This window comes from Limanda limanda, chromosome 11, assembly GCF_963576545.1.
Source record: "Limanda limanda chromosome 11, fLimLim1.1, whole genome shotgun sequence".
Lineage (NCBI taxonomy): Eukaryota > Metazoa > Chordata > Actinopteri > Pleuronectiformes > Pleuronectidae > Limanda > Limanda limanda.
In genome coordinates, this window is record NC_083646.1 from 14,909,748 (window position 1) to 14,937,740 (window position 27,993).

Here is a 27,993-nt window from a genome sequence, read left to right on the forward strand (position 1 = left end):
CTTCTCTCCTTGCAGGAGCTGACCATGTGATTGGAGAGCACTCTGAATCCGGCCCCTCTTCTTCTTCCAGCCTATAAAGCCTAAATGCCACTGACTCTTCTGTATCGCTGCTACTGTATGTTGCATCCCCCAATATCTGCTAAATAAAATCTGTTCCAACGTGGACTGGGACTGCACCATGATATTGATTTCACTGAAGAGAGATGATCTGAACATCAGGAGTAGCACTTTTTTTAACTTTATGCAAATTCACAAGAAATACAGTAAATTGAGATTTATTTAATTTGCTTGTTTTTGCTAGTTCGCCAAATAAATGTTCACAGAATGATGATCCATATCCAAATCTATCTGTACCGCTTATTCTTTGAGGGCCGCAGAGAGCTGGAGCCGATCCCAGCTGACTTTGAGCGAGAGGCGGGGTTCAACCTGAACAGGTCACGGGGTCAAACAGAGACAAACAACCGTTCACACCTACAGCCAATTCAGAGTTTCCCAGTAACCTAAACCCGGTTAGCACAGAATTGGAATGTGGGAGGAACCCATGCAGACACAGGGAGAACTTACAAACTCTTCACAGAAAGATCCCGGCCGAACAGGAAAATCCTCCCTCATTCAAAATATACTAATTACTTAAAATGTTTTTTACTTAAAACAGAACCAAGTAACTGGAAATCTGCCATTACTGTCAAATAATTGATAAAAAACACAGTGTAAATTATTATTTTGGTTGCTGCTAAAGGTCAACAGGTCTTTTGAAGCAGCTGAGAAACTCACAAGTGCTTATTTCTCAAACTCTAAATAGAGGGTAGATCGGGTGAAACTTGGGAAGGCTTATATTTTGTGGTAATACATTTTTTTTTTCAAAAAAACATTGCTAACTGGCTACACTGTAAAGCTCACCATTACAGATACATTACAGTGCTTTATTGTTTGGCAGAGGCAGTCTGCAGGTATTAAGGAAACACATTCCAGTGTTTTAGACTCAGAAGATGTATGTCTCACGCACAATTATTCAGACGTTTAATACCAATTTTGGAAAAACATGCTCATAACTCAGTGTTTAACGTTGTCTAAAATGTTCCTTCGCAGTCATCTTCAATGAAGGGTTATACTTCCCCTGCAAACACGGAGAAATGTATGAAATGAAACTCTAACTCATAAAGTCTAACACTAGCATCCATAGACAGATGCCAAACCGATTTCTGGCAATCTATAAACTTTATTAAAAAAAATCTGATTAGAATAAAGAAGGAAACACACATCCTGGATGAGCAGGCTTTGTTTTGACAAGTAACTGCACCACAAATACATACCGAGCCTGTTGAGTAATCAGCTAAATGGAAATGTGAGTTCCCTGCAATTCCATTGAATTAGTCTGCATTCTTACACAGATTCAGATGTGAGGCTGTGATGTTTTTAACTGTGTAAAATATATTAAAGTACTAAGATTTATGAAGGAAATACTGTCTCATGCAGTGTAGATGATCATCAAGATCACACAGTCCAACCAGTCACTACATGTATTGTTAATAATGTCAAACACTGCATCTAACACATGTACATCTTTTAGAATCTTCAGGCGATTGTAGTATCGAGTATGTCGTGTATCTACTAGGCATCAACCATTGCTCTCCTGAGTTTTTTCCACAGCAGTGCAGGCAGATATCATCACTCCTGGAGGAAGGAATAAATCCCTTTGGGTTTGAGTCAAGTCTTTGGGATCTCTTTATGAAGTGGTGGCTTTAGCCGGGAGAACGTTGTTTTCAAAGTGTCCCTGGTTGGTGATGTTGCCAGCTGGGAAGTATCTCGCCACCACGAAGGAAGAACCGTCTGATGCAGTGGCCTTACCCACACCCAGCTTTTTAGTGTTATTCCACACCATTGCTGTGAAATGACCTACAGGTGGACGGTGAGAAGAGAAAGAAAACATGAAAAGTAAGAGATTACACAGGGAAAAGGCAGCAGAGGATGGAGTGAGAAAGAAGATAGGACAAACTTTAAGCTGAGTGCTCGCAGACTGAAGTTCCTCCAAATATTTACAGATGAAGGAATGTTAATTTGTCTTGAACTCATCATTCCCAAACCTCGTCCTTCTCCCTCTACACTTCACCGCTTTTCTTTGCTTAAATGTAATTCCACACCGAACAATGTGAATCACTGGGATGAGCTATGAGGAATGGTATGTTCCATGTGTGATTCAATTAAACAGCCTCATGTACTGTGGAGTCTGAGGCTGTTGGAAACCACCTGGAGGATTTAAAGAGGAACAGGAATGAGCAGGTATGAATGTATATGAGCAGTATAGAGGACTGTGATTTCCCTGGTATTTCTCCATGGCTGGTCACTAAGTCAGTCACGCACTGACCAAGGTGGAGCATCAGCAACAGAATACCAACATGTGTGGGTCAACGTGACACGGAGACAGAAACTGACAACGTGCCTATGAGCAAGAAACGGATACAACGAGAAACTTAAGAGCCGACAAGAAGACATGATAAGTAAAAAAGTGTATCATACAACCTGTAGGCGAAATTTGATAAACATAAAACTGATGTTTAAATAAGTGTTAGCACTTTCAGGTCAGACTGACAAAACTAAATCTATGGGAAGGGAAGTTTCATGATTATGATGAGCACAACTTTTCCTTGAACTCGAATGGCCCCCAATAGAGCCCACACCTTCTCCAAGGCCCACTTCCCCTTTAATACAACCGAGCTTCACCAAACTGCACACACTCATATATAGTAGTCCTCAAAATGTGCCTGTGATTAAAAACTTCCTGGATCTGGTTCATCTTTGGCCCAACACCCATCTTTACACCACGTTTTTGCATAATCCTGCCAACAGACTAACGGACAAACTTTGAAGGAGTTAGTTATTACCACCATCCACTTTGCTGATGAATGGGTTTGAAAAGTTGAAAAGTTTTGTTTTAGTCTAAAATCCAAAAATATTCACCATCATATTATTTATCACAGAGGACTTTTAATCCAAATACTTGAACTGATTAAACAAGTGACTGATACATCTTGTACAATCAGCAAATCAATTCATCTTTATTATTTAACACTTGATTTTACAGAAGCCATACAGTTCATGGAAATTTTTGATTATTATTTAGGAATATTGTTATACAGAGTGATACAAGTTATTTTGAGTTACTTTTACATTTGGTCAGAGGAAGCTTGCCACCCACTGAAATCTGAAAGATAGTGAGACAGATGGACACTCGTGTGTGTGTGTGTGTGTGTGTGTGTGTGTGTGTGTGTGTGTGTATGAATCTCACCTGTGCCAGAGGAGAATCCAGGACTGCTGAAATTGTACTGTTTCACTTCATCGTACCAGCGATCTGTCACATCCTTCCCTGCACGAGTACAGGACAAACATTACCTCCACTTTGACAAAAATCAAACTCATCATGTGTCGTACATATTAATCAGACTAACAACACTGCAGCCAGTAGATAGAAATCCCATTTGGATACGTGTTGTTTCCAGTGCTACTCGAAGAGAAGTTTTATGAATCACACCATCCTGTGCTGACATATTTCTGCAGTGAGTCATGGTGTGAGTTCTCTAGTATAGTGGGAAGTAGACAGGGAATGGATCCCAGCTGTTCACTTGCAGGGTGGGAAAGTCAGCATGAGAATCTTCTCTAAGCCCAATAGATTAAATTATCATTTATATTGAGGACTGGGTCTTATCACGTATGTTGCATCATGTATATGTCTTATAAACATATGAGTATCTCAGGGGTTTAACTGTGGCTATAGTGTGATGAAGGCATGATAAACACTCAGGTGATATATGTGCGTATATAAACACACCTGATTGGTCGTAGGATGCCCACGCCAGGTTCTCTCCACAACTCCCTCTGCTGGACTCCACGCTGTGCTTCAGGATCCGTGTGCTGGCCAGACTTTCAGCATAACTAAAGCAAGGGACAAATAAAATTGTAACAACTCAAAATGTCTTTTCACCTTTTCAACGCTGCAAGCTCATTTCTTCACTGGACAGATTATCAGTTTGAGTCTCATTTCTTCTTCAGACATGGCCCTTCCAGAAGTCATCTTTTCTTTTTTATCTCTTTGCACTGTGCTGTGCTCCACCTTCAAGATAAACAGTATATCTGAAGTTGAATCTAGTGACAAGTTATTGTAGCAGTGTATCTGTGTATCAGTAAGCTACAGGCTGTGGCAGAAACTACAGCCTGTGCCTTACTGATATTTGTACTGGTTAAAAGGTTCACACACTGTAGTACTTATATGGACACATTGAATGAAATTTCGTATCTATAATCTCGTTGGATTATGTTCTAAAGCTAGTTTTATTTTATTAAAATTAGAAATCTTCCCAATACATGCAGCTGTCGATAAGCGAAGGGGGAAACAGGTATGATCAAATAATTAAGATGCCTTGACCAATGTCATTCTTCACAGAGGTAGAAGAAAATGTGCCTTTCACTATTCCAATGAGCTGTAATGTTCTTAATCTGAATTTAATATCCTGTGACCACAATATAGAAAAGTCTCCCATATCAACAGAGGTGTCGATTTGTATCATTAATGTTAGTAGCGTCATGTCAATTGTTTGTCAATACATGACAAACCATCGAAGAATCCTTTTCTATTGTTGTGCCCTGAATGTTAACATCAGGTTTCATATAACCAGATGTTGTTTAACATCTCACTGTTGCTCTTGCACCATCAAACGTGCGCCAGGAAATGGAAAGAAAGTAGAGAATATTATGCAAGACAGTTACCGCTATGATACAGGAAGGAGAGAGCCTTCGTCCGTACTAAACACGTTTGGCATTTCAGTAACTCTCTGAGTTTGTCTGGAGTTAATGATACAGACAATCTGAAAATTAAGTCTCATTAGAGCCTTATTTGAATGAAACATCAATAGAGATGCAATTACTGGCAACAGATTGTCAACACAGCCTGAAATAACAATAAAAAAACAAAGCAAAGAGATTGTGTTTTATATTTTGTACTTATTGCATTTGACAGGCTGGACTGGAGCTGTCACTGTTACCCAGGGCAGTCTGACAATGACTGGTGTGCTCACTCCCTGGTTATAAGGTTTCTAATTGAATCTGTGTGTGCGTGAACCCACCGGGCAGCCTCTCTGCTCAACTTCGTGCTCATCTTCAGCGGAGGAGCCTGGTGCTTGTTCCTGTACTCGTTGTGGCACTGCAGAAGCTCCCCTGCAAACTGCTTGGAGGCTGAAGAGAGAGAGAGAAAGAGAGGAGACATGATGATGTAACACAAGGTCTCGTAAACGACTCCAGAGTCCAAACCCGAGCTGCAAATCGGAGTTGGAGTTGCACCACCTCAACACCGACTGACCTCAGAGTGACCAGAGAGTTCTCATTCGATGACACATGATGGATGGAGAGAAGAAAACGTCATCTCCATCATCCACCACCCCCCCACCCACCCACCCCTCTGCCTGGTGCCTATCACTCACTGGCCTTTTCACAAGTCCAACAATCTCTCGAGTGCTCGCACACAATAGGCACATTCATGCAGGCACACAGAAACAATACAAGTGTCCATGCTGCCAGGGGTTTACTCAGCATGCTGCAAGATGAGTCATCACAAAGAATCAGGAGAAGAAATACATCTTATAGGGAAAACACTATTTTATGAGGAAACGAGATTAAAATTAAATGAAGAAAAAAGTTTGATTTGTAGATCTGTAAATTCTCTTTTTTAAAGATTCCAAATCTCACAAACAAACACGCATGCACACACACGCAACTTAGGGTCAAAGTGACACAGTCAAAGTAAAAGTAAAAACCTGGTCTCCACTTACCTGACTTCCCCATGGTGCTGACACAGGAAGTCCTTCAGTGTGATCAAGTTTGAACAAAAGCAGCTTCTCCTCTGTCTTGTTTTCTCTCTCGTTTTCTCTCTCTCTCTCTCTCTCTCTCTCTCTCTCTCTCTCTCTCTCTCTCTCTCTCTCTCTCTCTCTCTCTCTCTCTCTCTCTCTCTCTCTCTCTCTCTCTCTCTCTCTCTCTCTCTCTCTCTCTCTCTCTCTCTCTCTCTCTCTCTCTCTCTCTCTCTCTCTCTCTCTCTCTCTCTCTCTCTCTCTCTCTCTCTCTCTCTCTCTCTCTCTCTCTCTCTCTCTCTCTTGCTTCTCCCTCTGCTGCTTGCTCCCTCTCTCTGTCTGTGCCAAACTGATGCTCTGTGACAGCTGCTGAATGCTCTTTCTGTTGGGCCTTTTCTCCAGATCCTTTAACACCACCTGGAAGCCACAGCAGTTTGTGCAAAGTAAAACAAAAAAGAATGTAGTGATCGCTAGGCAACAAATAGTTCCTCAAACTTTGTTTCACTTCATTTAATTATATACCCTGTCTACCTCTCTTTGGGCCACACCCCCTAAATGCATTCCAACTTGATGGCTTGGAGAAATACATACCCACTCTTTACCGCCCTACAAAATAAAGGCCAGCCCCCTACAGCGGCTGGTGACATCATCTCTGTGGGACACATGCTCACATATGCCATATATGGGCATGTATTTCACAGACATAGCCAGGACAGTTTTTTTACCAATCCATGAAACATGCAGCTCTTTGGTGTATAATGTGGCTCTTACTGTGAAAAGTCTGAGAGAGGTCACAGTGCTGCTTACTCACTGCTATTTCTGACTGGACACATCTCACCTTTCAAGACAAGTTTTCACTTTCACTATAGCAGATAGTTTAGTACTTTGATCAGTTGTAAATCAATAGAACTTCCCTGTGTCATCGCCAAAGTGCTGTGTTGCAACTGCTCAATGTGTAACAGTAGAACGCTGAGGCTTGATTGGCCAATCTCCCAGTTGAGAAAAACAGTTTATTCACACAACTTTGTCAGTAAAAAGCCAACACACACTGTGTGCGACCTCATCCCTATACGATTACAAAAATATAGCATAACCCTAACCCCCTTGTCGGAGCGAGTGGGTGGATGCTTGGGTGGTGGAGGTGCTGAATCAACAGGGAGCAATGTTGAGGCATTTGGCCAAAGTAGAGCAGTGCAGCTCCATTTAATGCAGGATATGAATGTACAGTAGTAAAGAACAGCTATTTAATGGATTATTGTAATATTTATACAGTCATTATCCTCAGAGGATGAATCTTTGTTGCAGGGGAGTCAGCAGTTTAACTCACACTGAGCAGTGGACCATAGCTGTAAAAGGAGGTGGTGTCCATGTCTTTGTCTGTATTTTTTGTGAGGTTTGACCTCTCCCGTCCTGTCCTCTCTTGTCCTGTCCTCTCCTGTCCTCTCCAGTCCTTTCTTTTTCTTGACCAGACAGCAATCATCACATAAAACAACATTTTAATATCTTCAGGACAGATATCTTGACTCTAACATTGAAACCAAACTGATCGTGCATTTAAAAAGCATCAGATTCTAACATGACTTACACTGAATCAGCCCTGATGCATTCATTATCTAAACAGCTGCCTAGGGTCAAATTTTTGTTGCTTTTGATCTATTGAAACAATATTTCAATAATTCACTACCAAAACTTTCAATTCTTTATTTATACAATGTTTTTATGACATTATCTTAACATGAGATTAGAAAATCTAAATTTTGTCTAGAAAAATTAAACTCAAACACTGTCCTATTTAAATTTGTCATTGTGGATTTAATGTGTTTGGGAGTTGGCACTTAGAGATACTCTTGATTCAATCTTATTCTAATGCAAAAACATGATCCTTATCCTGTGGTAAATCACCGGATCTCCTTTCAACATAGAATTTGTAGAATTGTTGATTTAAAGTTAAGTTTTCAGCATTTAGCCTTTCCGAAACCCAAAGATGACTTAATAACTTTTGTTTGTCTGAAAGAAATTTCATAAATTTCCTAAAAACCACGTACATGGAAAGAAAATCTTCCTACATGCACACAAAACGTGATACACAACTGCAGACTGTCAAATTATTTGTGAAATATTAATATTTCCCGTTATTTTCAGCCCATCCTGCATATCCTGAAAAAAAGTGTGTCTTGGCTGTTTTCTGTCTTTCTTCATTAATTACTGAAAAGTTAATTTATGAATCACACTAATTAATTAATCAACAAATAAGAATAGGAGAATATAACATTAGGTACAAAGGAAATGCATGCTCCGATCATGAAACATAATACACGTTTTCATTTTGGATTGAAAATCTGAAATTCTGTTTCATGAATAATAATATTAATAATACATTATTATTATTATTATACATGAACTAACTGTTCAGCGGAAAATATTTCCTGTGGGATCAACCATTATTTTTTTTATCCTGTCTATGTATTATAAGAGAAGTAAACATTCTGAGTTTCTGATTAATTATTCAGAGCTGTGGTATTTCATCAGGTGGTGTGACATAACCCCCTCGATGTGATCCCTTTACATGTAATTATTTGATTCTCCACGTGGTGGCGCTGCTAGCACAGACACAGACCATCTTTGTGGTTGCACTACTATCAGTCACACTAAGTGCAACTAATGACATCTTGGTTTCATAATATGAGTGGACATGATGGGATTCATGTGAAAAGTCAAGCCACTTGATTTCTCATTAGCCGGATAGTGCTATCTCAACAAATTGATTCCCTCCATGCCTCCTCCTACCATCTGCAGAGTGATGGGGCCGGGCAGCTGGAGGAAGGCATTTACATCGTGGTCTGGAGACACTGCGACTTTACGGCCATGCATCTTAATTCCTACTAATTGAGATAGCTGCATGTGCGTGTGTGTGTGCTGCGAATGTGTGCGCACATGTACTTGTAGTCATGGTAATGTGATTTATAGAGAGAGCCCCTTTTAGAGGGACACTACAGACATTGATCCATGCAAATATTACATCATTTATCTCTGCACATTGCCTATATCTGCTGTACTTATTGCTTGGCTCCACTCCCTGTCAGCTGCGACATCGTTCCTTCACTTCTCCTCTCCTCCCCATCACTTTACCTCTGTCTCTCATCCCCTCCTTCCACCCCTTCCATCTGTAATTTTCATTTTCTCCTCACCTGAAGCCCTTAATGAAAACCTTCCAGCGCATCCCTCATATAAGAAAAAAGGAAAGGAACACCAAATTCTTCCTGGACCCGAAATAATTTCCCATCTCAGTCATGATGACTGCCGTCGATGTGGATTTATGGCAAAAGAAATGTGAAATAACACAAACTAGGGCTGTAAGTGCACTTAGTTGAGTATAATTCCTCTTTAGTAGTCCCAGGAGGAAGGTGAGGACTTTTTAATAACTCCTTCCATTCACTTCCATCCTCATTAAGAGGTCTAGTTGAGTGAAAATGCGGAGATCTACCGAGAGGGCGTTGAGAGGATTGATCTCAGCTGAGAGAAAGAGGAGTGAGGGGGCTGCACGTTTTCAACGGAGTTGTTGGAAGCGCTCTCTCCAGAGCGCTGCTCCTGGATTTGACACATCGAGAAGCCTTTTATGGTGTCATTAGTGCAACTGTTCCACCGAGGACAGATGATTCTGTGGGTTAAGAGGAGTTAATCACCTGCCAATCAAACCTCATCAAGCCGCCTCTACGGATGAGGTGCTGTACAAATCTCATCATATTTAGGGAGCTTTCAATTAAGCAGATCCGGGTGGGGGAGAGGAATGCAGTGAGGAGGGAGTGACAGAGTGAGCAGAGAGCAAGCAGGGAAGGGAAGGAAAGGAAAGGAAAGAAAGACAGGAATACAGGCAGTCAGAGACAGTAAGCAGGACTGGACGACTCCTGTCTGACACTAAGCAGCAGAAATGTAATGTCTTAAAAGGCCATCACAGTCAATAAAGTTCCTAATGTGCTTAAAGCAATTACGGTGTCCGGAGAGGAGCAGAGTGCGTGCAGGATATTAACCTCAGTAACCCGCTCTATCTGGTCCTTAATTAAATTATCCTCACATCCTCATTCTCATACAGACGCACACATTCAAGCACACACAGACAGACACACACATCCATGCAGGCGTGCAGCTGTGCATGTTTACAGGACGTGTGTGTTGAACCGTATGTCTGCTGCTCAGCACTGGTAACCGTACAAGTGGTGTTTGACCTTGACAGTGATTGACGTGTTATGTTTTCATGGCTGAGTGTCTGTCAGCATCCTGTATTTCTGTATGCATCCACTTGGAGGGAAATGATCAGCTCTCCTACACTGTCAATCTCTCTGTCAACATTGTAGGGAACAATTTAGTTCAGTCGTTGTTTTGTTTTGTACAGTTTCCTATAATATAGGAGATATATAAGTGGGAAGTTTATAGGAAGGTTCCTGTAGTAGCATGTAATGCAGAACTAATTCTAGGAAGAATGGAGACACTGGTATCTAGAGTGAATCATCTCAATCAAATAATTCAGAGGTGGATAAAATTGCACATCCAGCCGTAAATAAAGATATGATTGTACATTGATTTTAATTTTAAATGAAAAAAACAAACTAGCGTTATCTCAACAATACTCTCTTTCGATTCACCTTGTAATTTTCTGTGCAGTTTTTAGGAGGAAACGGCTCTTCTGTAAATATTATTCTTGCACCCTTTTGCACTTAATTTTCCTCGTCGCTTTCACTGACATTCGTATCTGCTGCCTGCTTCCTCTAACTCTCCCTCCTTCCCCGCGCTGCAATTTATATACTCTAATTTAAATAGCCCTGTCCAAGTCGTATATCTAATAAGCTCTTCAAGCTGACTTAATGTCGTTTAATAGTTGTCATACAAGATGTTCTGAGCAGAGCCAGAGAGAAACCCTGACACGGTAGATGCTTGTTATTGCTTCTGAAAATAACTAACCACCCCTCAAGCATTATGCTCGAGTCCCCGATGGAGCTTTTCTTAGCATCTGGGACAGCGGTTGTGGTTGGACTGGGCAGTAAGCTAATTTAGTATTTCTGGATGGTGCCTCCGCTCTGGCTTACTTTACTGTTCTGTTGTGTTTGTATTGTGAAGTAATATTTCCCGACCTTGCCTTGGGAATGGTAAGCTACTGCTTTGGGCCAGCGTATAACAAAGCTATTTGTTAAATAAGAATTGTGAGTGTGAGTGTGCTTGTGTGTGTGTGTGTGTGTGTGTGTGTGTGTGTGTGTGTGTGGGTACCAGCGATAAACACTGACCTTGTCAAGACCAGTTGACATAATGGGGAACAAAGCCAGGTCTTACTGGGCCACAACATTACTTCTGAGCTCCTGGTTCAGGTAAGAGGCACGATATGAATTGTGGTTATAGGTTAAGGTTTGTTGGGAATTCATTGGTCATGGTTAAGGTTAGGGATAAGGGTTTGGTTTAAGTGTCCACAATGAATTGGAGTCAATATAAGACCTAATTTTGTACCTTTTGTGTGTGTGTGTGTGCGTGTGTGTGTGTGTGGCTGCCTTTGTGCAGGCGTGCATTGTTTACCATGCTGAGGAGGACTCCATTGCTCTGTCGAGACAATGCAGGCGGGTGGGCTGTCTGGAAATAAGGTGTAAGCCCATCAGCAGACTGTCAAACACACAGACATTTCACACTGGCATGAATAAAATACAGCCATCAACTACTGACTAATACGGAGATGGGGGTTGGAAAGGTTTTCTTTCCAGTGGCAACTGCCAATCTGATGCGTCCACGACGATCCCAACACGTCCAGACACATGAATACATACACACTCATGTAAAATCCCGTCATACGAGCAACAATTTATTACGGTGAAGCGAGTGGGAATAGGAGCAGCTGGGTTAGTACACTCACTTTAATCAAATCAACTGCTTCACGCCCAGCAGGACTTACAGCTTAAACCACATTACAACGAGTAAGCACTTTTTTGAAAATTCATACATGCAGTATGTCCTTGAGGTATTTGAATATCACGTGTTAATGAATATTAATGAATATTTAATGATGAAAATGGTAGCCCCTGAGCAGACTCGGTTTTCAAACACATGTCAGTGATATTTCAGTGTATTCACAGGAAGAAAGTGCCATAGACACTAATCAGTGCATGTGAAACTTTATCTACTGCCTCACTCTGCTCCTCTGAAGAGAATTAAGCAGAGAAAGTGATCTCATGCTATAACTTCTCAACTAATATAAGACTCGTCTCCTTGTATCATGGAGGGCTCTAATGGACGATTGGAGCTTATGAGAGTTGGCTGTTGCAGCTTGATTCCATTTATTTTTAGTGAGGCCACTTAAAAACATGTCGTATATGTAAGTCAAAAACATTCACTCAGCAATAGGATAATTTATAGATGCGTACAATAAAGTTACAGTGCAAACATGTATATCTAAAAGCAGGAATTAAGTGCTCAGGGATAAAGCCAGTGGACAGCTCAACACGGAACATCTCCCCTGATGAAAACCATTTTATTTGCTCTTACTTTGTGTTCTGTCTCTTTTTGTGGTCATGGATCATAGGAGGCCAAGGAGAACAAACCGAAAAAGTTAACATGAAGTGAAAATGCATGACAACGGCCTTGGGGAGTGGAAGGAGAGCAGGGGATGTTGTGTTTGTGGGGATGTGGACATGTGTGGGAGACATAAAGTGAAGGATCATTTCACTCAGAGCCGAAATGAGGTTTGGGGAATTGGACAGAACACTTTTTTTTTAGGACATATGGGGTGAAACGCAAAGCCACCGGATGATGACTTCAGGAGGAGAGGAATGCTTGCGAGTCTGAAGATGACAAAGAGAAGAAAAAAGCCTGAAAGCCGAGTTAAGGGGGAATCAGTCGGGAGAGATTGCCCGGGGAATGTCAGGACTGGCACCGGCTGTAAACTTTGAAGGGGAAACTTCCAGAGTGTCTCCCGTGAGAGCGAGTGCATGCGTCTCCGCCATCTAAACAGAAACACAGTGATTCTGTCAAACCCTGATGGGCGGCACAGCGTGTTCTGGCACCGTTGAGCACGATATACAGCGTCCACCTCACCTCACTCCATCACTGTGAATGTGCTGATACACTTAAGCTTGCACACACGCGGACGTATATACCCACACGGTGCACGCTCACCCATAGGCCTGCACACACACTCACACATTAACAGCCACACACGCGGCGAGACAAGGTGGCAGACAGTCGGTGTGGAGATAGATGGGGGAGGTAAATAGGGGTGTCATGGCAGTGTGATGGAAAGAGGCAGAGGAGAATTCATCCTGTGTTTCCTCTAGCCTCTGTCCCCCTGCTGACAGCATCCTGAAATAGGGCCCACTGTGTCTGTATATATACCTATATGTGTGTGTGGGTGGGTGTGTGTTTGTGTGAGACAGCGTGCATTTCTCTTTTGTATGTGCTTCCTCCTTTTCTCCCTCTCTCTCTTTCCCTTTTTTTTTCCTTCAAACTCCTGTAGATCTATGTGTGTTTCTCCCTCAGTGTCCTGTGTATCTCCGCCAGATGAAAATGGCCAACGTGAGAGCGATAGAGATAACAGTGGGAAATGAGTGATAAAAGAGGGGGAGAGAGAGAGAGAGAGAGAGAGAGAGAGAGAGAGAGAGAGAGAGAGAGAGAGAGAGAGAGAGAGAGAGAGAGAGAGAGAGAGAGAGAGAGAAGAGAGAGAGCGAGAAAGAGAGAGAGATAGCCCTCTGGGAACATGAAACATCTTCGCTTGTTTAATACATTTTAATATAGACTTTAAGTGCTGGTTCAGGTAGGTACAATGGACTGTATAAAAATATGGATGACACAACAGCTCCCTCAACAGTGAAGCCAACGGCTGCAGTATAGGCCATAAATCCCCTCCTCCTCCATGTTAGCGGACTGGGCATGGAACAAACTAGAAGGGTTGAGTCATGTTAGGAATCAAACTGATGTCTGTTCAAATAATAAATAAATATGCTGAACATGTTTGTGGGACCTCGCTATTGTGGCCACATTTTTCGATCGCTATACTGACTCTGCAGACTCTGACTGCAAGTGCCCAAGAAAGCTGTGTTCATATCCGGGACATTTTAGATTAACTTCTGGATGGTTGGAGAATATTATATACAGTCTATGTTCGGTAGACAGAATAAATATCAAGTCTTTTTTTGGGGGCAATTTTTGAACAGTCCCCCTTTTTGACGAGCTGGCCTCTCCAACCTATTTTCTATTATATAAGTGGCATGTTTGTAATTTTGCTTCTGTATAAATCGTGAAAGAAAAATATGCCTCTGCTCTGTTGGTGGAGTAGTACACTAGTCTGCCCTTTTTAGCATTTATAAAAACCAAGCAGTTTAAAGCTATAGATTAGAACAAGGCAGTGCAGTTATCCTTATTATTTCATTCTAACTTCCCCTTTTTTTTAAAACTCTGTTTCTTACTGATTTTCCGTCTTTCTTTTCCCCCTCCTCTCGTTCTGGTTCTGTCTGTCTTTGTCTCCTACAGACTCCCCCCTTTTCTCTCCTTAAAGGATAAAGACCCTCCTAGTCTTCAGCTCACTGAAGCCTGTGTGGAGTAATTAGAATTAAAGTATTAGAGTTAAAAAGGAGGATTTGAGTCTGATTGTGATGAAGGAAAACTATAATCCAAATACTCCCTCATGGGTTTTCATAAAATTTCAGTCAGCGATCCACTATTTGAAACTCACAAAGGCTCAACAGACCAAACATAATTTTCTGTTGACTGTAATGGACCGAACATAATTAGTTGTTGACTGTTTGAAACTGTCAATCATATGCAAGGGTGTGTGTTAGTCGTATGTGAACATATATAACCCTAACCCTGTCAAGAACATGTGTGTGAGTGCGGGTGGCTGTAAATGAATGGGCCTCATCTATCTGCCTTTCTCTTTTGCGGTGAGGAAGACTTTTCCTCTGGATTAAAAACTAATGTCGCCCCTTCTGCTCTCTGTCACTTTTCCTCGCTCCTGCTCGCTCTCTGTTTCCCCCCCCCATATCCTCTCTATTTTCTAGAACCCATCTCTATATATCATCCCCCCACAACACGCACGCACACACACACACACACACACACCCAGACACTTTCTTCTCTCCTGGCTCTCTCCTCCCATCTCATTCTGTACGACCCCCCCCTCTTTCTGAACATATTTCATCAAAGGCCTCCTCACAGGTAACACTCACCCAGATCTCATTAACTGCTGCTAAGCGCAGAAGACTTGAAAGAACACACTGTCTCCAACACACACACACACACACACACACACACTGACACACGCACACAGCTTGTATAAACCCAAACCATAACAGTTGCAAAGGACAAGAGAATCAAAGACAGGAACCTTCCACAAGGCTCATGTATAATTCTTAAACTGAGGAGGGTTCTAACAATCTAATGATTTCAGGCTTAGGCATGAGCACTGAGATAGACCTTTGTATTTGCTGTACTTGTACGTGTACACACACACACACACACACACACACACACACACACACACACACACACACACACACACACACACACACACACACACACAGTTATGTATAATAGATATATACACCCCCTCACTCTGTCTCTGTCCTGTTAATAGCAGAATTAACCTGGGGTCTCTCTGCTCTCCCGATCAGCGTAACCCCATTAACTTCCATTAAGTCTCATTACAACACCCGTGAGGATCATTACCACTTGCTTTATTCTCATTTCCTAAAAGACCACAGTATGCATTCTGCGGACGCCTGTGCCGTGCGACACAACTTTTTGTTAGTAATTGCGAGTCATCACCCGTTCCACTGGAGACGGGACCAGGTTTGAATGGTGGCTAGCTGGCAAACGATTGACATTAATTGAGCAATCCACTGACTCTGAAAAGACGAAAAGGCAGCCCCCACTGCCAGGGAGACGATAGTTTTAAGGGCTTTGTGCAAAAACTACCAGAAAGGGGCAGCAGAGTGACAGCTTGACACAGAGTCAACTATAATTATACATGACTGCCAGAGTGAAAAATTCAGCAGTGTGTGGTCATGGGAATGAATTATATATTCACTACTGTCCGGAGTTGGGATTTGATGTTGTAGGGTCTGAGAGGGAGTGAGATCTTGAGTAAAATGGAGTGGAAAAAATCCAAAGAGGGGTGAATGTAGTTATAACAGATGAGAGGGGAGGGCAGATTAGATAAGATGTGGAGGAAGTGAAGTTTAACTCTGTAGTTCACTCAGGTCTGTCATGTCTCCAAGTACAGGGGATATTTAGGTTATGACAGTCACAGGTGACTTGTAGCCAGCAGGTAGTTTTTAAAGTATTTTATTTATACATTTTCAGCCTTAATTTTTCAGCATATATTCAATACTTTTAGTTCGTATTCTTTTCTCTACACTATTCGGTGTCACAGACTATTCACTGAAATGTGATGACTAGTTTTCATCCTAACACAAAAGTGCTGAACGGAGCATGTTGCTTCCAGTATATTTAGTTTCAGTTCTGTTTTCAGTGTGTTTGGCAAGACATATTTTTTTATGTGATATATATATATATATAAAAAAGGAAACGCTCAAAGCTCTGGGGTTGAGTAAAACATAAATGGAAAACATGGGAGAGAGAAAAAAAAACTACAGAGCTAATCCAGACACATAATTTGAGTTGTGCTGCCACACTCATGCCACACTCTTACCCGCTGCAATATCCAGCAGCGCCTTTGTAATAAGGTGGTGTATTTAAGCTGTCAAAAAGCCCCAGTTACACTCCTGGTTTGCCGGTGAGGCAGCTTTATGGCTCAGTTTGCAACTCGTGCTGTCACTGTTACTGCTGCTGCTGCTGCTGCGGCTGCTGCTGCTGCACTCCTGTATTTCATCAACGGCTGGTGCCTGACCCGCACATAGGAGCTTTCACAAGATAGATATTCCTCCCAGGGCCTTTAGGGCGTCTAATAGCTGACACACTGAAGATCCCACATAATATAGCTGATGTCAGCCTCTGTATCTAAAGTGGCTTTTGCCCCATTATTTAAACTCTAAGCTTTAAAACCCCTGAAAACTCAAGTTAAAATCTGTATCTCATCACAGCAATAAATATCCATGATATTAAAAAAAATAATATTCTCAACAGTTAAAGATATAATATGTAACATTTATTTATTAGACCGATGTTACCTATTTTTTTATGCATGTACTTTCATCATCCAAAATGTCTCTAACAATGTTCCAACCCAGAGAAATCCCAAGTGTTATTCAAGGTAAGTGGACGTTTCATTTTGCATCATTTCCAATTTGCCCATCTCTGCTATAACTTCCAGGACAAACGATGTATGAAGAAGGATATACACACAGCTAGCCATTTAACCAGTTTGCTTTGCTGTGTAGGATGAATACAATTTTAGTACACAACCTCATTCAGAAACATGATTTGCGTCTGAGTTGCGTCAGATTTTTCATTTGCATTGGTGGTGAAGACAACAACTCCCATGATCTCACGCTGCATCCGACACCATCACACTAGGTCTCTTGTTATTGTTTCCATTGAGAGACCCCTAGCGGCTGAAGTTGCATACTGTACGTTGAACACTGCTCATCTGCTTCTGTGTGTGTGTTGTGATTGATATCGGATGAAAACAGATTCAGTGGTTAGTGAATGGTTATTTTTGCATCTGGTTTTCGACATGGACAGTACCATGTACCATCAAAACTGCCCTGCCAACTTCAAACCATTCATCTATCCATTATCTATACCACAGCTGAGGCTAGAGGGGTACACCCTAAACAGGTCGCCGGTTTATCACAGGGCCAACATACAGAGACAAACACTCTTAGTCAATTGGGAAGAAAATACAAACTGCACGCCAGTCAAACAGGGATTCGAACCAAAAGCCTTTTGCTGTTTGGCGACAGACAACTTCAATCCAGAGGGAGAGAAAAATAAATAATATTTATTCATCATGGACGTGTCATGGGAAATACCCAGATCACTTAGCCAGATCCCATCACTCGTGGTAAGAAGCCGATAAAAAAATACAATTTCGGGGTTTTAAAAGTTGCATTACAGGGTCTATTTATCTTTGGAGGGAAGGATGATATCTGAGCATCGCCTGAAAATATCAACTCTGCAATATGTGCACAGTACACAGTATTTGGCAGGACTGACGTTCATCAAAAATAGACGAACGTTTTGAATAGTATAATAGTCAGGCCCTGTGCACACTGTCTAATCTGCAATGTACCACCAGCGTGGATGGACTGTGTGGGTAAATGGCGGGTTAACGGTTCTGTTTAATAAAACCTTCACATCTTTTTAGATTTAGTTTTAACTCCTCGGGGTCTCTGTAATATGGCGTACATCAATGTTACCAGAGGACTACTGCTCACTCATTCAGTCTGGTTTTAAAACCCGTAAAAAGCTGAGAGCGTGTCCTGATTCTGCTCTGCATTGTGAGAGGCGGGACAATGTGTGTGTGTGTGTGTGTGCGCGCATGTGGAGTGAAGTGTGTTACAAGGAAAGATTGGATCTGACCCATTAACTTTACAGGCCACTCATTGAGCACCAATGCAGCAGGGGTCAGTAGGAAGATTTCACTGTAAATCTCTACAACGATCACAATGATAGACCAGAGACATAGGGAGGGAGCGAGGGAGCGAGCTGAGGGAGGGAGAGAGAGAGAGAGAGAGAGAGAGAGAGAGAGAGAGAGAGAGAGAGAGAGAGAGAGAGAGAGAGAGAGAGAGAGTGAGAGAGAGACGCGCAGCTTGCAACACAACTCCTGACTCTCTCCCAGGCCAAGATAAGTTTTACTTCAGGGTATCATCAGCTGTCAACCAATCAGCTGGACCTCATTTTCCTCCCTCACGCATTTAAAGGCCCCACAAAAAAAGGAGTTTTGACAGCTCAGCCATCATTAGAAAAAATGACGAGTGTATGGGGCTTTTTTTTCAGCACGCCCCTCTCATGTTACTGCCTTAAGAAAAGCAGTTCTTTTAGATGTGGCCTTTCTGTTCGGCCATGCCCGGAAACTCAAAACATCACCTCAAAAATAAAAAAGATGGCCAAGGAAGCTCATGTGAGAGCACTCTGTCCCACGAGGAAAACACAAACAGCACATGTGTTGGAAAGGAGGTGAAGCAAGAAGCAGAAAAAGGCACTGTACCAAACTTGGTCCATGCTGATTCTTGCTCTTCTTACTTTGCCTCGTGGCTCAGTGTCTCCTCGGCTCGGTCACACCTCAGATCCAACTAGCTCCGACCACCAATCCCCTGCAGTGCTCTGCAGCCATTATCTAATGCACCCACCCCCTCTCCATTCTATCTCCCTCTTTCTTTTTGACATGAAATCATACTCTGCAACAAATCTGTCTACTGTAGCTCATTAATAATTCATCCTCCCACCCTGACCATGCTCTCCAATGAATAATTGCTACCGTTATTCATGTATCTTATAATCCATTACCTGAGGAGCATCTGCTCTGATAACTCAATAACTGCAGAAAAACCCACTTCACTTTTTTCTCCCTTTCTTTATCTTCGACTCTCTAACGACCGAGTTCCACCTTGACCATAATGACACATTTATTAGACCTGCTTTCATAATAGCACAGAACAGGCACTGCATTCAAACATTTTGAATTGCAACTTAACATCAATCATCTTGATCATACACTGATCTACAAAGTAGGATTTTACTTTGTCAGTGAGCCTCATTTCTTGCAGCAGAATTCATTAGCACAGACTTGGGGCTCTAATGCACTTTGCATTTTGCTTAGACAATCAGATATTGCGCAGTGCAAACCCAATCATGTAATGGCCTTAGCCTGGGAATAGTGGATGGTCCAATCCCCACCCCTGCCTGGGAGTGCCTTTTCCTAGACTTGACGTTTGATGTGTTATTGCTGCTCTCAGTTTTGTGTTTTCCAGGCTGGATTGTTTGATGTGTAACTGACGAGCAGCTCTCGCTGTAGCTCACTGAGGTTGAACTCTGTTCTTTAGTGCCTGGACTTTTTTTCCCCGTTTATCTTTGAGCCCGGCTGCAGAGGACAAGGAACTCTGGGTCACTTTCACCCGAGCACTTCATTTTGGAAAAACAAACACCTCCAATGTGCATGAAAATCTCTGATCTGCTGTATTTACATTGAAATCTTTCTTTTGTTCTCATTCACGGACGCAAAAAAACTCATAATGTTTCTTTGTTTATGGAGCATGACCTCCCCATCAAATGAGCACAAGTCTTCTCCAGGCTTTAAGGTCTTTGGGGAAGAGTAAGCGAGTCCTTTTTTCACAAACAGCAGATTAATTGTTGTTGAGGTCTCAGGGTAATTACTGCCCAAGAAACCAGATTAGCAACAAATTTCATTACATTATCTTGTGTGTGTGTATGTTTGTGTGTGTGTGTGTGTGTGTCTGTTCACATACCATTATACCTGTGTCACATGTAGACTCACTCAAACACACACGGTCACTTAGTGAAGCAGCAGAGCAGAGGGACTAATTGTAGTGTAGGACAGGTCACTGGGCCAGCGGTTCACCTCAACCCTCAATACTGCAGCTATTCTGGACCTCTGTGAAAATAAGAGGGACTGCACTCACAGGCCAAATTCATCTACGAGGCTCAGAATATTAATTACTCACAGGGCAACACAACAGCCCAGATAAGCCTGTAATTGGTGGGTTTGTGTGCAAACTCCATGAATCAGCAAGTGCCTTTGCTCAACACCATTGTAGTCACAGTTTGTTTTTAACGATGAGGTTCATTCAATCACAACAAATAACCTGCTAGGATTGTGTGTGTTTTTGTCACACACACGTGAAAGTACGAATGAACTCGGATGGGAATGTGAATTTTCCGGCCATATAATGGAGAATGTGTTGGGAAGGAGAGGAGGGGGATGGGGACATTCCAGGACATTATGTTGCATCGCACGACCTTAACCTGTTCCAGATCTGCTGTTTGTACAGAGCCCTGTGTTGCTGCTGCTCACATGAGTAAACTGTCTGTGATCTCAGTCCTGTCTCGCTCTGCACTCAATCTCGGACACAAACAGTTATGTTTCCATTACTGTCTGTCTGTTATCAGGAATGGTCTTGAAACTCGGTGGAAGCGTGTACAGGCAAAAGGAGAACTCAGTAACTTGAAGAGTGGACATGATTAAGGGGACACATCCAGGAATTTATTTTTGAGCAGCCGACATTAGATAAACCAGAATTAAGAGATTTGCCTCACAATGTGCCACACATGGGTGAGCTCATTGGGTGGTTTTAATATGGGCATTTCCTTTATGTCCTCATATTAACTGGGCTTTCACTTACTGCCTCATTGTGTTACCTAATGTTTGCAGAGCAGTGATTTCGTAAATGAAGAAACTCCACTGTGTTGACACTGGATTACTGGCATGCAAGTTCTGGCTGCCAGCGTTGTACAAACGGTTCTCAATGTTCTGATGATTTTCGAGAAGAAGGTCGACGTGACACATTGACACAAAATTTCCTACCCCAACACACACAGACACCAAAAAGCACAGTTTGTACACACTTACCGAAAACATCTCTGATACTTGTGCCAGATACATTCCTATGTTTTGCCAGAGAGTTTCCCAGTGTTCAGCCTATCCTGAGAGGGAAGGAGGAGGGGAGGTACCAAAACAAGAACTACTACACAGAGTAATGAGTCAGAAGTGGATACAGGATGGCCTGAGGAGCAGACCGTTGATTCTTTTTTTTCCAGAACCACCCACATGAACTGTTACTTTAAGGACTATAATTTTGTTACCTCTGCCTCAAGTCTGGACATATCACTCAGTCATATTCCAGAGAGGCTGTCTAGTCATTGACAGAAACCCTGACAGAGTGTTTTGTTCTTTGGAAACCACCGGAGATATCCTCAGCGTTTGTGGCAGACGGTGGTCACACCTGCTGCAAGAGCAACATGTCAAAGGAAGTGAAGCCAGAGAGTGTGTCGCTGCATCCTCTCGGCACAGCAGCTGCCCCAGAGTCTGAGCTGTTGTGTATCTATGGGACGGGGGACCTGGGTCGCTCACTGGGACTGCGTCTGCTCCAGTCTGGCTACAGGGTGGTCTACGGCAGCCGCAGACCAAACAGCTGTGGCCCCTTGCCTCAGGGAGCTCAGGTACGCCCCTCTCACTAGAATTAAGCTCATGTGTTTACAGCTTTTGTTTTGATGATTGTTGTTGTAATCAATAGCTGATACTTGAGAGTGTGTGTTGCATAGTCATCTCTGGGGGAAAGCAAGTGAGCTAGAAGGTCACTGATGAAGAGTGTGTCAGCCAGCTATTCATTACTGAGTGTGTTTTCATACGTGATGGCCCTGAATGACAGCAGTACTATTTGTTTGCATGTGTTTTTCAGGTGATGAGCCATGCGGCAGCGTCTCAGTCAGCTGGTCTGGTGTTTATTTGTATTCACAGAGAAAACTATGAATTCCTCGAGGCTCTCGCACCTCAGCTCAAGGGGAAGGTACCTTGTTGCACGGTCAGATGCTTTTGTGTCACACAGCAGTTGGTTAATTTCTAACATTTTAATCCACTCCGCTAATTTCATTGATCGGAAGGTGCTGGTGGACGTCAGCAACAACCTCAAGAAGAATCTATATCCGGAGGCCAATGCTGAGTACCTGCAGAGGTAAAAGGAAATCCGGCAATAATGAGGACGACCTAAAACATTAAGAACTGTTGTGGATCATGTGTTTTGAATCCTCAACAGCTGCTGGAACAAGGAGGAAACGTTTCTTGTTTGTTTTCCAGGCTGGTCCCTGGAGCTCATGTGGTGAAAGGTTTTAACACTTTGTCTGCCTGGGCTCTGCAGAACGGACCGACAGATGCCAACAGACAGGTACTGAAGGAGCCTCTTTCCAAACAGTTTACACATTCAGCATCAGATCTGTATAAAGTCACTTCCACCGTGGAGGTTATGTTTTCAATGGTGTCTGTAAGATAGCAGGATTATGCAAATCTGCTTGATCCATTCCATGAAATCTTAAAAGTGAAAGTAACAAAATGTTTTGGAGCAGCAGATCCAGACAATCGAGCAGATGAGGGAATTTGTTTCCACTTGCTTTAACACGACGACACAAGGGGTTAGCCTTGACAGAGGTATGCAACAGGGAGGTTATGTTTTCACCCCGGTCTGTTTGTTTGTTTATATTACATTTTATATTTTTCACTTTCACTAACATTAAGAGTCAGACCATTTTTCAACGTTGACTGATTTCCACTTCAAGGAGTTGTCAGCTCTCCAAAGTGTTTGGGGAGTCGAGCAACAATTTAAAACGAATTGTCGCCTTCTAAGAGGAAAACATTTTTGTCCAAATTATATTATCAACTCAATTGAAGTTTTGATCAAACCCAAATCCGAGCACAAGAAGCCCAACCTGAGTAGACAGCCTTCTGTCTCTGCTGTGACTGCCATCTCTGATGTATCCTTGAATCAATTAACTCCATAATCTCTCCCAGATCTGTGCTTCCTTTCACGTGCTTTGCTCTCTCTCTCTCTCTCTCTCTGGGTGCTGCAAAGCTGCGGCATATGCAGGCTTTTCTCTTTCTTTTTGATCTGGTTGCGGAATCCCAGTGGACGTTAAAACCACACAGGAGGGCATTATGTTGTGGAGTGAATATGTGTACGTATTGGGTTGTCTTGTGGTGTTTGGACCACCATCAGCAAAATCACAGATGTTAACTGAGCATTGTTATTCGTTTTTAACTGCTTTCCTCTACTCAAATTGGTTTGATCGTTGCGTGTACAAAGAAATAAACATAAACGTTTAAATATGAGGTAATGAAGACGATCATCATCAGACATGTTTTAAAAACTACAGATGTTTTCATGCTGCAGGTTTACCTGTGTGGAAACAGTGCTGAGGCAAAGCAGGCAGTGGCAGAGGCAGCCACCAAATTGGGCTTCTCAGTTCTGGATAGAGGGTCCCTGTCTGCAGCAAGAGAACTGGAGGACTTCCCCCTGCAGCTGTTCCCTGAGTGGAGGCTGCCTCTCCGCGTGGCCGTCGGCCTCACTGCCTTCTTCTTCTTCTACCTGCTCCTAAGAGATGTCGTCTACAGGTACCTTGATGAGGGGAAAGACGTCTCTTTTCGAATCATGGTGTCCCTGGCCAACAAGGTAAACACTGCTAAGCGCCAGCATGTGTTCCTCTTGAAAATGTATCCTCGAAAAAAATTTCATATAAATCATGGTGTACATTCATCTCCTCACAATAATCCATTTTGTTCTTAATCTTGATCTTTCAGGTGTTTCCAATTGTGTCACTCATCATGTTGGCTTTGTGCTACCTGCCTGGAGTCATCGCTGCCGTCCTTCAGCTCTACAGAGGAACCAAATACAAGTCAGACATCAGAACAGACTGAATGACATGATGACAATGACATATTTAGTGCCTGAACACAGGTGCACAATTTCTGATGTATTTTAAATATTGCTTCATACAAGTTAAAGTATGTTTGTTGTTGTAGGCGTTTCCCTAACTGGCTGGATCGCTGGATGCTGTGCAGAAAACAGCTGGGACTACTGGCACTTGGCTTCGCCTTTCTACATGTGCTCTACACCCTCGTCATCCCCATTAGGTACAAGTGGTTAATCTTGAATAATTTGTTATTAATTTCAACAAATAATGTCAGCTTGGAAAAAGTCTAAGCTTTAACCAAACCTTCTGTTAAGTAATGAATTGATGAGATAAATAGGAAGATATCGGCCTTTCACAGACGCTGATATGAAAACTTGCAGTCAAGAAGTGAATATATGTTTACATGTTACACAAAGATCTGTATTTATTTTCTTAATTCAAATTCTATGTATCTGTTATTTCAATTGTCAGTTTTGTTTGTAGTTATTCATTGTCAAGTTGTTGGTGAAAGTGTTAAATATCAGATTGAGAAGATTGAGCATGATTATTCTTAAAATCACTCGTTCAGCAGTCTTCGATAACTCAGTTGTCACATGACCAGGTTGTTCAATGGTCAATGGTGGACGTGGTGGATACTGCGGTAGTTGCTATGGTGATCCAGAGGGGTAACTAGGTATTGGAGGGTTGGTAGGGTTTAATATGAGTTTTTCCAGATGCTATTTCTCTAAAAACTTTTCTTATTTTCATCCTCCAGATATTATGTGAGATTCAGGATTGGTGAAGGTATCATCTCAAAGGTAAGGCAGCCACACAGGTCGAAAATAGTTATGGTTCAATAATAGTTATTATTATTTCCTTCAGTACAGACACAAAAGGTTTTTGTTTTACTTTCACTTTAAGATCAAAGAGAACAAAACGAACGAGTTTGACACCACCTCAGCCTGGCGTTCGGACTCCTACTACTCTGTGGGGATCCTGGGATTCGCAGTTTATCTCCTGCTGGGAATAACGTCTTTGCCCTCTGTCACCAATGCTCTCAGCTGGAGGGAGTTCAACTTCGTACAGGTAGACACTGGCATTTTTCATTGAGTTAAATGATTCATTGATATTTGAATGTGTGAGCTTTAGTTGTTGTCTATACATTCAGTTTTTGGACCCAAATTCTACTTGAGCTGTGTAGGATACTGTGCAGCACATCAGCACTTGGCTCAGTCCCTGCATCCTGTTTACATGGTGAAACCCTGGTGGTCACAACTGGAGGAATGACAACGGAGGGGGCTAGCTGGCCAATCAGAGCGGTCTAGACCTAATCAGGAGGGCGGCCTTAAAGAGACAGGAGCTAAAACTAAGCATTTTAGACAGAGGCTGAAAGGTGGAGCTGCAGCAATGAAGAGGATGAGAAACTTGGTGCGTTTTCTGAACATTAGAGCATTTCAACTTTTTCAAGTAAGATTATGAGAAATTGAGATAATTAACTTGATTATCTCAATAATATTTCCTTTAAATGTTGTGTAGTCATAACCTTTCCGCTGGTTTCCCAAGTAATCTTAAATGCTAAAGTTTTGTGTATGTCTCTTTTGCGACATCTTTAGACCCTGGATCAGCACACAAGTTAAGAAGCCACACGTGTGTATTCTCTTAATTTATATTTGAACTTAAATGCTACAAACACTTCACAAAATTAAATGCAGCAAAGGCTTCAAACCTTTTGTACTCAACAGGGCACTTCTACTCACGACGAAAAGGAAACTGAATGGCAGACAAGCACATTGCCGCTCATTGTAGTGCCAATTCTATGATATTTCATGAGCCGTATTCTGATAAAAAGAATACAAACAAGCTCATTGGGAAGTTTTTAATATGGACCAGATGATTATCTCACCTCTTCACTGTGGCCTTGAAAAGCTGCAAATGACAACCAGATTGATGATTCAGTTAACAGAGACACATGCTCCTAATATTAAACAGGGTCACTTGGTATCCACTTAAAATGTGTCCTCTGGAGAAACTTCAAAGTGTGTTATGAAATGTTGTGTGTACTATTGCACCTGTTTATGCTCCAGGCTGCTGAGGTTTTACTTAGAAACTTACAGAAAGAGGCTACTGGACCTTTATAAGATGTGTAGATACTGGCAGAAAAACTGTTTGCTTGGATCTTCACATTACGTGATTTTGCCAACACCGAGCGATTCGGTCCGATGAAACACTCTGGCATGTTGGGGATATTTTCATCGTTTCCTTGCAAAATGTTCCACTTTGATTGTTTTCACTCAGGCAAACACAAATATTTACCTTTTTTTCTCCCACTTTGACCAATCAGAATGAAATTGGACTCACTACAGGGAACGAGATCATTCATAAATGTAACTGGGTCATGTCAAGCTCATTTTCTCATTCCACAGCCCTCCCCTTTACTCCAGCCCAAATTAGAGCAGCGCTTTAAATGTTAAGTTATTCATCAAATGTAATTTGGGAGGCATATATTATCCTTGGCTTAAGGTTTTGAGCATAGAATAGATCTATCTGCCTGTAGATGTGTGGGTGCATGGACATTCACGATGTACTGCAGTATATGTTCGCACCAGGTAGTTGAGCATGGTTTAACATGTGTGCAAATGTGTAGGTCTTTATAACATGAACATGAACTTTTCCTGCCAGCTCTACGGTAATATGTCTGGTTGAAGGAGCGTTTGAAGTGGCCGTAAACGTGGAACTTGAGGGATTGACATATCTCATTAAGAAAAAACAAAATGTCAACTTGGGAAGACGTGATTTGAGAACTGTAAAGGCCTAAATCACTGTGCTGTCCACAGACTCTTATAAGTTATATCCTGCCTCCTGCATGTCCTGTACTCAGGTGCCACCCCTAGCCTCAATGTTCTGGACACTTTTCTGTTGTTGTGTCTCCTTCTGGATTCTTCATACAGTATGTAAAAGGCAAACTCCGGAAAATATCCAGCTGCAATTTTCAAGAGATTTTGTGTAGTTCATGACCTGAAAACAGCTTATAAGGCCATTCTGTCCCATTTTAGCTCATTTGGACCTTTGCACAGTGATTAGATCTGTTTTTTCAGAGCTGTAATTATATGAATCTGTAAATGTTAATGCATTATTTTATCTTTCTCCCCTCCAGTCGAAGCTAGGCTACCTCACGGTGTTCCTCTGTACCCTTCACACCTACCTGTATGGGTGGAACAGGTTCCTTAAACCCTCCACCTACAAATGGTACACTCCTCCTGGCTACATGCTCAGCCTGGTGTTGCCGTCTGTGGTGTTGGTTCTCAAGCTGTTGCTCCTGCTGCCCTGCGTGGACCGCACCCTCACCCGCATTCGACAGGGCTGGGAGAGGACAGACCTGGAGGATGACAACAAGAAACCACTGCTCACATAGGACTATCGCAATTACGGACACAAAGACATTGCTCTGCACAGAAAACACAGACACAAAGACACACCACAGTGACTTGCCCTGCAAAAGCTCTCTCTTCAGGTTACTATAGCTTGTTGTTATGCATGTCGTAGATCTGACAGTATACTCTCTTTTTTTGCAATCTGTTGTTATCAAAGCCAATAGACAAAACAGTCTCTCTTTATGCAATCGTGTTGGAGTTGTTCCATTAATATCTTAGTTTATCAATAATCCACAATATACAGTTGACAATGCCTTATGTTTATTGGATTATCTTTTTCTGTAAATTGTGATTTGTTTTTCTAGATTTGGTTCGCACTACAGTACCTGGAAATGTTCTTCAAAATAAACTTCACTGTCACTGAGCAACGTTGTCTTGTCTCTCTTGTTTTCCTCCTGCCA

The 27,993-nt window shown here is 42.1% G+C and overlaps 2 protein-coding genes across 7 annotated transcripts; one reads left to right on the forward strand and one right to left on the reverse strand.

Annotated features, from left to right (window-relative positions):
- Nucleotides 1–1,006: 1,006 nt before the first annotated feature.
- On the reverse strand, nt 1,007–21,797 carry glipr2l (GLI pathogenesis-related 2, like). Of its 6 annotated transcripts, none has more exons than XM_061081711.1 (7): nt 21,352–21,797; nt 20,231–20,376; nt 7,162–7,294; nt 5,118–5,226; nt 3,827–3,930; nt 3,287–3,364; nt 1,007–1,896 (listed from the first exon to the last, which is right to left on the reverse strand). In XM_061081711.1, exons 2-7 carry the CDS (start codon nt 20,231–20,233, stop codon nt 1,727–1,729), a joined length of 597 nt encoding a protein of 198 aa, XP_060937694.1. In that variant the 5' UTR covers nt 20,234–20,376; nt 21,352–21,797; the 3' UTR covers nt 1,007–1,726. The 6 variants fall into 6 exon arrangements, with proteins under 6 accessions (XP_060937694.1, XP_060937695.1, XP_060937697.1 ...); XM_061081712.1 differs by lacking the exons at nt 20,231–20,376; nt 21,352–21,797 and adding exons at nt 11,394–11,447; nt 18,973–19,093; XM_061081714.1 differs by lacking the exon at nt 7,162–7,294.
- Nucleotides 21,438–27,960, forward strand: LOC133014468 (metalloreductase STEAP4-like). The gene is made up of 10 exons (XM_061081710.1): nt 21,438–21,941; nt 22,181–22,288; nt 22,383–22,453; nt 22,576–22,663; nt 23,663–23,941; nt 24,070–24,164; nt 24,292–24,402; nt 24,937–24,979; nt 25,083–25,247; nt 27,316–27,960. The coding sequence occupies exons 1-10, from the start codon at nt 21,741–21,743 to the stop codon at nt 27,571–27,573; spliced, it is 1,419 nt and encodes a 472-aa protein (XP_060937693.1). The 5' UTR covers nt 21,438–21,740; the 3' UTR covers nt 27,574–27,960.
- Nucleotides 27,961–27,993: the final 33 nt, after the last annotated feature.

Excerpts from the sequence above, each read along its gene's own strand:
- glipr2l (XM_061081711.1), bottom strand. Across the intron at positions 3,931-5,117 it reads TTGAGCAGAGAGGCTGCCCG|TTATGCTGAAAGTCTGGCCA; the intron begins GTGGGTTCACGC and ends CCCTTGCTTTAG. Across the intron at positions 1,897-3,286 it reads TGGATTCTCCTCTGGCACAG|GTCATTTCACAGCAATGGTG; the intron begins GTGAGATTCATA and ends GTCCACCTGTAG.
- LOC133014468 (XM_061081710.1), top strand. The coding sequence starts at position 21,741 with ATGTCAAAGGAAGTGAAGCCAGAGAGTGTGTCGCTGCATCCTCTCGGC. Across the intron at positions 22,454-22,575 it reads AATGCTGAGTACCTGCAGAG|GCTGGTCCCTGGAGCTCATG; the intron begins GTAAAAGGAAAT and ends TTTGTTTTCCAG. Across the intron at positions 24,980-25,082 it reads GTGAAGGTATCATCTCAAAG|ATCAAAGAGAACAAAACGAA; the intron begins GTAAGGCAGCCA and ends TTTCACTTTAAG.